Below are 12,592 nucleotides of genomic sequence, written 5' to 3'. Positions count from 1 at the left end.
TAAAAACCTTGGACGGCTAAGGTGTTTTAGCAACTCTATCCCGTAGCCACTAACTCCGTCTAAATTAGATAAGTCCTTTAGCCCTTTCTTTCTAAACTTAACCAATTAATCGTTCTTAGGTTATAAATTCTCTTGTGAGTTTTTAGCTGACTTATGTTTTCAACAATTAGAGTTTCGCAAGTCATGTTCCATAAGTTACTCAATAACTAGGACAGTCAAAATAGGTCAGGGCCATCTGGGTACCACTGAACCCTGAACCGCATCCAGTACCTAAATTAATGGACCTGACATCGGACCCGATAAAAATCTTGGATACCCTCAATTCCAGATACCCGTTAGATATTAAAAACGTATCAAAATATTCTCAAAACTTAATATTTCTCTCTTTTTAACTTTAATCGATACAAATTTTATAAAAATTTTATTCTTATTTCTTTATTAATATTCTAACTTCTAAATAAAGATTAAACGTAATAAATAAATAGAAAACGAAAAAAAAATCAAAATCAAAACTAATCCAATACTTACAATCGAATAATACTTGTAGGGTCCTAAGTTGCTGATGGATCCAAATTTATGACTCACAATTGGATTCGGTTCGATTTGGGTACCCAGTAAAAACCCCAGGACTCACAGTAACACAACACCTCAAGTTCCTAAACTCTCGATGATGGCTCACCGGAATGTCTTGCCAGACTGATCTTATTCCTCAGCCCAAGGAGGAAGTGGATTTATTCCTCGGTCCAAGGAGGAAATGGATTTATCTCATTATTCCTGTCACACCAAGGTTAGAACTCTTATCGCAACGACGGTCATAACACCAATCGGATTCCGGGAACATCACACCAAACGTACACCCACATTTAAGGTAGGCATTCTTACCACCCAACAAAAAGCAAACACAAATAGTTAACTATAACTGACCGTCCAACACCGACATTACAAAAAGTACAAGCGTATCGTACACTCACTTTACAAAGTAAGTAAACAAAAACTATACACCTAAGTTACCACGTTTCCACATCGAATTCGGTCCCGTCAAAATAAATAAAACTACGTCCATAGTATTTATATCCGGTATTTATATGTCTTTTCCGTTAGCTTGAAACCATAGCGACCAAAAATTCTCCTCTCTCAAATTCATACAAAAAAAAAAAAAAAACTCCTTTCTTCCATCTTCTTCGATTCGATTGATTTTTCGTCTGTAAAAAGATGGCATTCGTAATAAGGCAACGAAGTGGAGGTAGAATGTATTATTGTTATCAATGTGAACGTACAATTTCAATTTCAGTAACAGCGTCTGATTTGGTTTGCCCTAATTGTAATGGTGAGTTTATTGAAGAAGTCGAAAACCCTAACCCTAATCCAAGCCCTTTCTTGTCATTCTCTGAAACTACTCATCCTCTTGGTGGTGGTGGCGCTGGTGGTGGGTTTCCTAACCCGTTTGCTGGTATTCCGCTATTCTCGTCTGCTTCTACAACTTCTTCAATGGAGTTTCAAAACCCTATGAATCTATTTACTATGCTTGAACAAGCTATGGATGCAAGAAACCCAACTCAGAATCAAACCCAGAATCAAACTCAGAATCAAAACCGATCGTCTTCTCAAACTGGTGGTGGGTCTAATGATCCAGATGTTTTTAATCCTCTTATGTTTTTTCAGAATTATATTAATAGTATGGCTGGTGGTGGTGCCAATATTCAGTTTGTGATTGAGAATAATCCTATGGATGGCGAGCTTGGTGGTGGTGGTGGTGGAGGGTTTGGTCTGCCATCGAATTTAGGGGATTATTTCTTGGGTCCTGGGCTTGAACAATTGATTCAACAGTTAGCAGAAAACGATCCCAATAGGTATGGAACACCACCTGCTGCCAAAACAGCAATTGAGAAATTACCAACTGTGAGTATCACTGAGGAAATACTATCATCCGATTCTTCTCAATGTGCTGTGTGTAAAGATGAGTTTGAATTAGGGTCTGTTACTAAACAGATGCCCTGTAAGCATATCTATCATCCTGATTGTATCCTGCCTTGGCTGGAGTTGCATAATTCTTGCCCTGTTTGTCGATATGAATTGCCAACTGATGATCCAGATTATGAGCAGCGAAGTCGAGAAACTGCAGAGAATCCTTCACGGGGTGGAGGGACTGGTTCTGGTGATGCAGTGCCTAATACCCCTAGAACAACTGAGAGGAGGTTTAGGATTTCACTTCCTTGGCCACTATTTGAACAGACACCAAGAGCAGGGGCAAGTGGCAGTGGGGTTGACAATACCAGCAACAACAACAACAACAATGATGGGAGTAGGAACTCGAGTAATCAGGGAAGTGGGGATGTTCAACCCAGTTTTGAAGAATTGGATTGAGGATTTTAGGTATTTTTTTACCATTTGTGTTTTTTTATTTGTTCTCGACTCATTGTGTCTGCAAGAACTTTTGAAATTTGGAATCTTTATGGGATAGTGGTAGAATGCTGAACCACCAAAGAAGACCTTACATGCATTGTCCTTTTTTCTAAGGAGGTTGCATTACTGACCATGCTGTATCTGGTTTTCAACCACGTGAGGGATATTTGGATCAATAAACGAATTTTATGACTTGAAAACGATCTTTTAAAAAACAACAACTAATTATAGTTTGCAGCAGTGTGGTTGTGTGAGCATCAAATTATTCCCATTGATAGTTAAAGTTCAAATAGAATTATAACCATGTACTGATTATACTCCTCTTTTTTGTTGTCATTTAAGCCTAAGCTTATTTAATGTGAGAATATATCATTGATTCTGCACCCAGTGTATTAGGTATATGATATTATAATAGAAGTAGCGCTAGTGCACAAGTTGCACAACTTATAGTGTTCTCAGTTCAGACTGACTGAAACAGTTGTTGAGATACATCTATTTTATTTGGTTAGAGCTGATGAACTTTCAATCTTTGATGCAATTGTTATGTAGGACAATAGTGAGAATTACAGTTACTGCTGGGGTTCATGGCTCTAAGGAGTGTTATTCCTTTGACTTATGATCATTCTATATCCGGTATATTCTACATAGTTGAAGTCTCTTGGTTAGGATTAGGATCATGTTGATCAGAAATTATTTCTGACAAAGTATGTCGAGCACATGTGTCAAACAAAGCATTGATTCTTCTAGGAATAATGAAGCGGTCGTCTGTGGTAGCCACCCTCATTCTCTTATTAGACTATCAGAGGCAGGTCAGTCAGGTTATCACTTTGAACGTAGGGAACTGCAGCGTACACACACATGAACTATTCTACTTAGTAACATGCATATTGTGAAGTGTTGGAAAATAAGTCTTTATTTGTTTTGTTTTTCTTGATATATGGGAATCACTAATTCAGTTTAGGGCATTTCAAGGAAGCTAAATACTATCACCTTAGTTACAGATGAAGCCATTTTCTTTTTCTTTTTTATGTATCGAGTCTGATGGTGCAATGAGCCAATGACAAAAAACTAAACTAGTTGGACCATTTAATTACTCTGTTTTCTTGTTGCTTAAACATATCTTCGCATCTAGGCTATTGCTTCCTATCATATCTTTGTTTGAACTTTCCTTCGTAACATATATTCACAACAATATCACAGTAGCTTATATAAGTCATACTCCAACAATTAAATTAAACTAAAGTTGTATTCATGGTTAGACAAGCATGTGTAATCTCTTATGCAAGAACAGCTAGGGTTTTCACATGGTTAGACAAGCAAATTGCTTGTTATTCAATGTATAAGGTGTTAGACTTGTGAAATCCTAATTTAAACTTATAAAAATTTTGTTTTGTAGGAGAAGCTGAATTGATGGCACTCACCGGCGGAGTCGGGTGTCATGCCAGCTTCTTTATGCTTGGTGAATTTGAGAACAGGCTTTTCAGTTATAGTTGTGGTACGCACAAAAACGTTTCTCTTCATGTCTGTAAGTGGATGAACAACATGTAAGGAAGGGTTAATATACACAGTTAAATATTGCGTTAGTTCAAAGTAGAGTTTGTGTTTCGACCATCTGCGGAGTTTCTTTTGTAATTTCAGCATTCATTATGAATGACGCTTTTTTAGCCATATGCATTATTGTTCATAGCCATCAAATCGTAAAATGTTTTAAATTTGTGCTATGAGCTTTCTTTTCGTTGGGTTTCTATGAAATCTCTCCTTACAACTGTATGTTCTGGATCCGTACGGTAGAACAACGCTGCATCGCTTTTGTGGGCTGGTTTATCAGAAATTATTTAGGAGGATCAGGAGAATTCCTAATTCCTAGTGAAGATGGTGGTGTATAGCAGCTGTGATATACTTGGTCCACATTTTCTCCCAACAATCTTGCGTTTCTCAGAAGGTCATGGTGTTATATAAGAGTAAGCTTTAAAGGGACGGGAGCAAATCCTTATACTTGAACCTTTGTCCATGGACTATAATTAGACAGTGCAGGATTTGCAACATGTAGTTCATTCTTCCTCTTTTTAGCTTGGAAATTCATCTTATTCTGTAGTGCCACGACAGAATTACACAAACTTCAGCCTAGCTCATATTTTTAGAACCGAGTTCATATACGAATATAAGGCTTTCCAGACATCTAACCAAACTTTGTTTACACAAACGACCCTAATAATCCAAATTGGAGATGGTGATCAAGATTCATGAACCGATATTCGTTTTCTCGATTTGCATCAGTAATATTGCTTCTACTAGATGGTGTAAGTTTGAGTGGTGTGGATTAGAAAACTGTCGAAGGGTGGAAGTTGAATTCCTCTAGTTAAGAAAGATCAAATCGACAGGCCCAACCGACCAAGTAATCAAACTTTTTCTGCAGTGACACGTCGCCTTAAACGGAGATTTTTTACCTTTTCAGTTTTCACATCGTAGGTATAATTCTAATTACGATGGTACTTCGATTGCGTACAGTACAAATCCAGTGATTAAACCTTAAGACACGTCAACTTCTCTGATGTTTTTTCCGTGAGAAACACTAAACCCTTGAACGAAAAAGTGAATTCATTTTCAGTGAAGTGGTGAACCATACAGAAAATTTTTAAAACAAAAGTTTATGCGCTATTGCACACCATCCTCTCCATGTGGCTCCGCCCCTAGTTAGCAATTCGGGATTCGGTAAATGTACGGAACGACAAACGTACGAGTATTATACGGTTTTGTAAAATCCAGATTCGGTCCAAAATTCGGTCAACGGGACGTGATTCGTCAGTAATTCGGAACGGCATACGTACGTGTATAATTCGATTTATAAATGTGAGTTCGGATCTGAAAATTCGGTATCTATATATAACAAATAATTTGTATTTATAAGGTCATAGACCAATTTTTATGCATATGTGAGAGTTATTTAAAGAAAAAATAAACTTAATATGATGATATTGATAATATATACAACATTAGTTATCCAAGAGGACGTCATATGGTGGTTTAGATGCTTGGTTAGTGAGTTTGAGATCTCTCTTACCTTCACCTTCAAATCTCTTCAGTCGTTTTTGTTTCATAAAAATTACAACACGTCTAATATTCGGTCGTGTATGCTCGGGAGGCAGTAAAGCCCAAAAAGTGGAGTCTTTGAAAAGTAAAAGCTAAAGAATTTATGGCGAAGTAAGCGGACATATCATTCGGGATACGTAAAATTCGTGAACGATTCGCGAATAATCCTGGAATGCCACATAATACGCGACTTGGGTTCGGAGTTGAAAACGTACGCGAATAAAACGGTAAAATTCGTGATACGAAAAAATTCGCGAATCATTCGCGAACTTACTAACTAGGGCTCCGCCCTTGCACCTGTGCATCTTTTTCTTTTTTCTTTCTTTTTCTTTTGTAGAAAATCAAGTATAAAAAATGGGGTGGGGGTGGGGGGGGGGGACTGTAAATTCAGTTGACTGAGGTGACAATTTGAGTTTCTACCACCACTCATGTAACTAATTATTTTCACATGCTTAAATTAAAAAAATGTAGACAAATTGTAACTTTTGATTAAGCTGCTGCTAATTAAACAAAAATCTTATCCTCAAGGTACAAAAAAAGAAGAAATGGTCCTACTCCTACGACAATATAGTAAAACAATGCAGCAGAGGGTGCCATTTGTCACAAGCAATCGTATTTATTTGATGTGATTGTGTGTGTGGGTTGTGCAAAGTGGGTCCCGCAATAACAAGTTGGGCACAATATCTGCTCCCCCTCTCCCCTTCTTTGTATATCTGTGAAGAGAAGGAAAAAGAACGTTAAAAGCAATCAGCAAACAAACGAACACCACAGAACAGATTAGACAGAGTCATCTAAAATACATTTCTAGTCAGGTCCAGCACGTGCGGATTAAGCGTGTTTGACAGGTGTGTATATGTATGTCAGTGTCACTCTCACCTTCTGTCATTTGCCAAGAAAAAACAGCACGGATCTCAGGTCCTTATCTTTGTTCAGAAAAATCAGAACCTGGTATTACATTTGTCATTCCATTCACCAATAAATCACCAAAAATGCCATTCGTAATAATATGGGTCTACTCTACAGCCGGATCGGGTGTGACGTTGATGGGTGTAATACAGTACAAGTCCGATTGGCTATGAGGATGATGATACGTTGTTGGGTGACATTAGTGCGTGGTCATTGCATTTACGATGGAGCAAATTTATTAGAGGAGATAAGAGACAAGTGTTTCGTATTAGCATGATCTTTAGTCCTTTTTTGATCCATTTATGTCGACGATATTAAAAACATTGGTGCACAAATTATTGGGGGGATTACCTATCTAAAAGATATGTGTTTGTACATATAATGACATCTAAACAGTGAAAACTGACACTTGAACATGAAATTTTGTCATCAATTAAGCACTATCAGTGTTTTGAAAACGGACAGGAGTACAGGCATCAAATAGTATCTTGTGGGAAATGGTTGGCCAAGTGGTAGTCCTTAGATATAATACGGGTTTCAAATTGATCCGAAACCAGAACCCAATCCGATTATTGTAACCGACATAGATGCCATAATTTGGTTCGAATTTCACCGACAAATGCTTATCCTTTGAAACGTTATTACCAGATGGTGGTAGCCAGCGATACAATGGCCTTTTCAATAGACGAAGCTAACCTTCATCTTTACCGATAATTATTATAATTATTCGATATGGTTGCAACTCAGATTCCTAGCTCCGCCCCTGTCAAAAAAACTTGATATTCAACGAATTGCAAACGCGCAAGCTGAAGCTTACGGTCTTTGTTATTCTAGACTGGGTAGCGAAATTAGGTGGGAGGTGCATGATCAAGACAAGACCAACTAAAATAATGCAAAAAGTATGATATGCAAGGATATGTTTACACAAAAGAAAAAGGATAAAGTACAAAGAATATCGGATACACCGATAGGGCAAAGGTAACAAGAAAGGGTTAGTGAAAGCTTTTAGAGTTTTAGACGATCATTTGCTTTTCTAGTTTTCCAATACCATATGTTATTTTGAAACAAATAATACCAAAATGATCTCAAGTGCCAGCCATAATCTCAAAACAAAGGAAGAGAGCTCAATGAGAAGAGTAAATATTGTTTGCTAGAGTTCATCTCTTGGAGGATTTTTTTGGACTTTGGATGGCCGAAGCTGTTATCATCAGATTTGTTTATAGCGTGTTTCGGTATAATTCTATTTCATAAAAAATCGACTTTTCAGCTTTTAGAAATCGTTCAGAAATTCTACATCTTTTCTATTTTTTAACTTCTAAAAATCAAAAAAATTACTTATGGACGGGATTAGTTTTACTGCTGCTCCAAATGGAAAAAAGTAAATTCACCTTATCAGGGCTATAGTAAAAAGAAAGAAAGAAAGAACTGGTGTTTTCACTGGTTCGCAAACACTTCGCCAGAGCCGTCAGTCAAACGTCAATATGGGACCCACATGCTTTCACGTGTTTTGAATAGATATTGGTCCCCAACGTTGACGGCTGCTCAAATTGCAAGCCAGCAAATTTGTACTCAAACCAATATTTTTCTCTTCAAATTTCTTCTTAGCACATTAGTTAATTAATTTACGAGAATGAAATCTGATATGCAGAAGACGTGATTATAAATGATTGACCGCCATTTAAGAAACGGGCCCATTCGTTGACTTGAATCGTATTTTTCCGGCGACGAAATCATCAGCACCGCCGTCAGGCAAATACCACGGGAAACGTCATGGACGATATTTGAGTTCTCGGTCTCTTTAGACCCACTGCCACTGGACCAGTTCTTGACTTTTAAGTCATTGGACCATCTTATGAAACACAGTCTCTGAACCGCAGCCAAGTTTACCTCCTAAATTCACACATATGCACCCACCAAATCGACCATTAAGAATCACGTGTATGTTAATCTCAAAACTTTCATGATTAGTGGATTTACACTGTCTGCCTTTCCATCTAATCTAATCAAATTGCTAATCCCAAAAATTGCTTTATCTAAATTTTGTTTTGCTTTTGCTAAAAAGGACATAAACGGAAAATCAAAAAACAAACAAAAGTGGCATATTCTGTAAATAACTAGTCAACAAGTGTCAGTTCAGAAGACTGACTGACTTCACTTCACTTCCAATTTCATCACTGTAACAGTAATCTACCACCACCCACCACCACCACCACATTCAGATAAGAGAAAATTACAAAAAAAATTAAAGAAAAAAAAAAAAGAAAAGGGGAAAAAAAGAGAGACTCGAGACGAGACCCAGAGGTTTTAAGTGGGCCCAAGCTGGTGGGGGCGTGGTAAAGTAGGTCCCACAACCCCATGTGCCCTTCTCTCTGTCTCCACCCGCTCCTGCCGCTCAATCATTAGACCTCTTTTTTCCCTCCATTTCTCTCTCTGTTCACAACTCACAACTACTCACACAAAACAGCTCATTCCTCCTTCAGCAAAAAAAACCTACTCACTCTCACTTTCTCTCTCAAAACTCAAACTGAACCCTGAAACAAACCAAAACAGAGAGAAAAGAAAAGGGTTTCAGAACCTCCAAATCAAGCTTCAAAGACTCAGAATCCATGGCTACAACAGATGGAATTAGTCATGGAGGTGTTCTAATAGACCCATCATCAAGGCAACAACAACAGCAGCAGCAATTACAGCAACAACAAACAGGAACTACTACTACTGGTAATAATGGGGTATTAGCAGTGAAGAAACCACCAGCAAAAGATAGACATAGTAAAGTAGATGGAAGAGGAAGAAGAATTCGTATGCCAATTGTATGTGCAGCTAGGGTATTTCAATTAACACGTGAATTAGGTCATAAATCTGATGGACAAACAATTGAGTGGTTACTACGTCAAGCTGAACCATCAATTATAGCTGCTACTGGTACTGGTACTACTCCTGCTAGTTTCTCTGCTGTTTCACTCTCTGTTCGTAGTTCTAATACTTCTTCTATGTCTTCTCCTTTAGATCAAAAACCCATTAATATTAATCACAATAATCAAATTCTTAATCCAACCCCTTTTTTACTTGGTAAGAGAATTAGACTTGATGATAACAACAATGATATCGAAAACCATAATCATAATCATGGGGATGATCATGATAAAAATGATAATTCTAATGGTGGTGTTAGTGTGACAACTGCCATGGCTGCTGCTGCTGGTGGGGGGTTTTGGGCTGTACCCGCTAGACCTGATTATGGTCAAGTTTGGAGTTTCTCTGCTACACCTGATATGGTTTTACCTACTCCTGCTGCTTTGATGGCTTCTCAACCATTTATGTCTGCCGCTAGGTTTAGCCAACAGCATCAACAACACCAACAGCAGCAGCAACAACAGATGAATGAAGCTGCTGCTTCAGGGGTTAGACTTGGGAATTATTTTCCAGTTACACAAGGCCATCTTAATTTATTAGCTTCAATGTCTACTCAACCAGCTTCTTCGGGTGGAAGAGATGATGAACCTCGTTAATTAAGAATTTGATTTGATTTCATGGAAGTTTTTTTGTGTGAGTGTGGATTAGGGTTTTAGAGTATAAATTAGGGTTTTCTCTTTGGTTTCTTCTTTGTTAGGTTTGGCCATTTAGGGGAAGAAAAAAAAAATCCAGGAATTGTAGTGTATGATGATCTATCAAGAATTATATCAAATTTAGGGATTTATTTATTATAGTTCCAGTTACTAGTACTGCCATTATTACTTCTTCTACTACTTCTGATGTTGGAAATTGGGGGTTTTGTTGGAGAAGACTAAGAGAAAAGATTTGCCTGAAATTGATGATTTGGGATGTTTTTTTCTCTCTATTTTTTTTTGCTATGAAGAATTGAATGAAGATTGGGATGTTTTTTGAGAATTGGGTTTCTTTATAAATGGGTGGAATCCTATGCAGTGTACTGATTATTCAGAAAGGACTGCAGAAGTGTCAATGGAGAAGAAATCTGGGAATCAGGGAGGGTTTTACAAATTGTAAAACAAAATTGACTACTTTTAATGGGTGTTGAAATTCTGGGTGTGATCTTCATTCAATTTCATGGTTTCAAATTGAAATTCCATCCATTAAGTGAGAAGAAATTAGAAATTTCTTTTGGCTCAGTGGAATTACCAAAATTACAGTACTTTTGCCTTTGTTTTCTCTCTTTCTCTATCTAGCTCTTTGGTCTTGCTCTGTATGCTGGTGAAGCAGGGTTTAGTATATGGCAATGGTTGCAGAAATTATCTTGTGTTCAATGCCTAGAAGAACATCACTATTTTTAATCTGTAATATTTTTATAGCAATTTTTATTGGATTTATAAAGATAATCATCTCTGTATGTAATGGATTTGTTTATCATGTCTACCCAGTGTGAATAAGAAAAAAGTAATTATGTTCTATTATACTTCTTTCCACCATTAATGGTTTAATTAATGTACCCTGCAATTTCCCCAAATTAAAGCATGTACACTTATTTCTTGATTGATTGCATATTATTTGGTGTACTCTTAAGTTGTATCCTGATGCGAATTGAGGTTTTCAGAAGCCAGAGTTTTTGTACTCAGGTTTCTGCTTCTCCAGGAGCTGCACATTTGCTAATGCAGCATAAAACAGAACCCGGTCTTTAGGCTAACATTCTGCATTGCTTCTCACACTGAGCCAATTTCTGTATCTGAGGCATGTTCTCCATTGGAGTTGAAGGTTACTTGAGAATTTACCATGGCAATTTAGATGAACATTAAGGTAAGAAGGCATGTTCTCAAGGTAAGTAAGACAAGAATGGAATATCATTATGAACATTTTACTTTCTATACACTAAAATGGTGTAATGTGAATTACCCTGGTAACAAGGAGTTGGTAAATTGTAGGACATATCGATATGGATGTGATACCTGAAACAATCATAACTTGTTTAGAATGTACAAAATGATATTAATGGCGTGCGGCAGCTCACCAGAAGCATTAATGTGTTTTCTGTCAAAATTGTGACAACCCGCCGGTATCCTGAAAATAGCAACTTGACATTTTCATATTTTCTTGATAAATAACTTCAGCATTATTGTTTGTCCGCAAGCCTGACTCAAATACACAAATTCTAGTTTGGTCGAAACTGGTTTTTGGAGACCTGTAAATTGCAAATCGACCACTCTTTCAAGTAGCTAGTTTCTTCAAGTGATGTCAAAGAAGCCAGTAAATCAAGCACCAATTACAGTGATCTGGGGAGAGAATTCCTCAACATATAAGAGAAACAAAATCTCGAAACACTTGAGAATGTCATGTTAACATAGGCTGATGACAGTGGCGGAGCCAACCCATGGCAAGGGTAGACAGTTGCCTGCCCTGCCAGGATGGCTCCCAAGCCTAAATTTACCTGTTCCATGCCATTTTTTTCTCTATGCCAAGCCTAATTTTTGCCTGCCCTGAAACAATTTTGCCTCCCCACAGGAGATTTTTTAGCTCCGCTGCTGGCCGATAATCACTAGACATGAAGGAGCTAATCAGAAAAAAAGGAACAAGAAAAGAAGGCAATAGGTGCTAGTAATGCAGGCTTAAGATTTGTTCCGAATGTGTTCTTAAAATAAAGTATTTCTTCGGTTTTTAAGATCACATTCAGCAACAAATCTTAAATTGGCGGAACACATTCCTAAATGGATTTTTATACACCCCATATCGTTAACCTTTCTATTAACAATCTGATGGTTGGGATGCTCCCTCCCACTATGGAGGTAAGGGTTCGAAGCCCATAATTGTTCGAAATAACTTCTTACGAGGAGTTAAGGATGTAACCCAAGACTACTGTTCCAAACCATAAAAAAAAACAACTAAAAACTAAAAACTAATCACAAAATTTTTGGTTTTCCAAACAATATTTTCCGTGACAAACAATTCAAGTGAATGAGTTGACTCCCTTTAATCTGTTCCTTTTAAGAGAGATTTATTAATGATTTAACTATGAAACTATGAAATTTCCTCATCAAACTTTTCTGAAACTCAACTAGAATCAGTTGGTATAGGCGTTAACGTATATCGATGGTTGTTGATGTTCATCAAATTCGAAGAACATCGTCCAGAATCGATACATAAGGTACACTTACATCAATCTACTCTGAGTTGATGTTCTTAAAGTTTGATGAACATCAACTATAATCGGTCTACGTATATGCTAATATCAACCGATTCATATACC

The 12,592-nt window shown here is 37.3% G+C and overlaps 2 protein-coding genes across 2 annotated transcripts; both read left to right on the top strand.

Moving 5' to 3' along the window:
* Positions 1–1,095: 1,095 nt before the first annotated feature.
* On the top strand, positions 1,096–4,148 carry LOC113303375 (E3 ubiquitin-protein ligase RING1-like). The gene is made up of 2 exons (XM_026552407.1): positions 1,096–2,373; positions 3,800–4,148. Exon 1 carries the CDS (start codon positions 1,213–1,215, stop codon positions 2,362–2,364), a length of 1,152 nt encoding a protein of 383 aa, XP_026408192.1. The 5' UTR covers positions 1,096–1,212; the 3' UTR covers positions 2,365–2,373; positions 3,800–4,148.
* A 4,685-nt stretch (positions 4,149–8,833) lies between these two features.
* On the top strand, positions 8,834–10,812 carry LOC113303376 (transcription factor TCP7-like). Its single transcript, XM_026552408.1, has one exon. It carries the CDS (start codon positions 9,006–9,008, stop codon positions 9,906–9,908), a length of 903 nt encoding a protein of 300 aa, XP_026408193.1. The 5' UTR covers positions 8,834–9,005; the 3' UTR covers positions 9,909–10,812.
* The last annotated feature ends 1,780 nt before the right edge of the window (positions 10,813–12,592 follow it).

Source organism: Papaver somniferum, chromosome 8 (assembly GCF_003573695.1).
Source record: "Papaver somniferum cultivar HN1 chromosome 8, ASM357369v1, whole genome shotgun sequence".
Classification (NCBI taxonomy): Eukaryota; Viridiplantae; Streptophyta; class Magnoliopsida; order Ranunculales; family Papaveraceae; genus Papaver; species Papaver somniferum.
Note: the sequence above shows the minus strand (reverse complement) of the source record. Positions and strands in the feature narration are given on the sequence as shown.

Excerpts from the sequence above, each read along its gene's own strand:
- LOC113303375 (XM_026552407.1), top strand. The coding sequence starts at position 1,213 with ATGGCATTCGTAATAAGGCAACGAAGTGGAGGTAGAATGTATTATTGT.
- LOC113303376 (XM_026552408.1), top strand. The coding sequence starts at position 9,006 with ATGGCTACAACAGATGGAATTAGTCATGGAGGTGTTCTAATAGACCCA.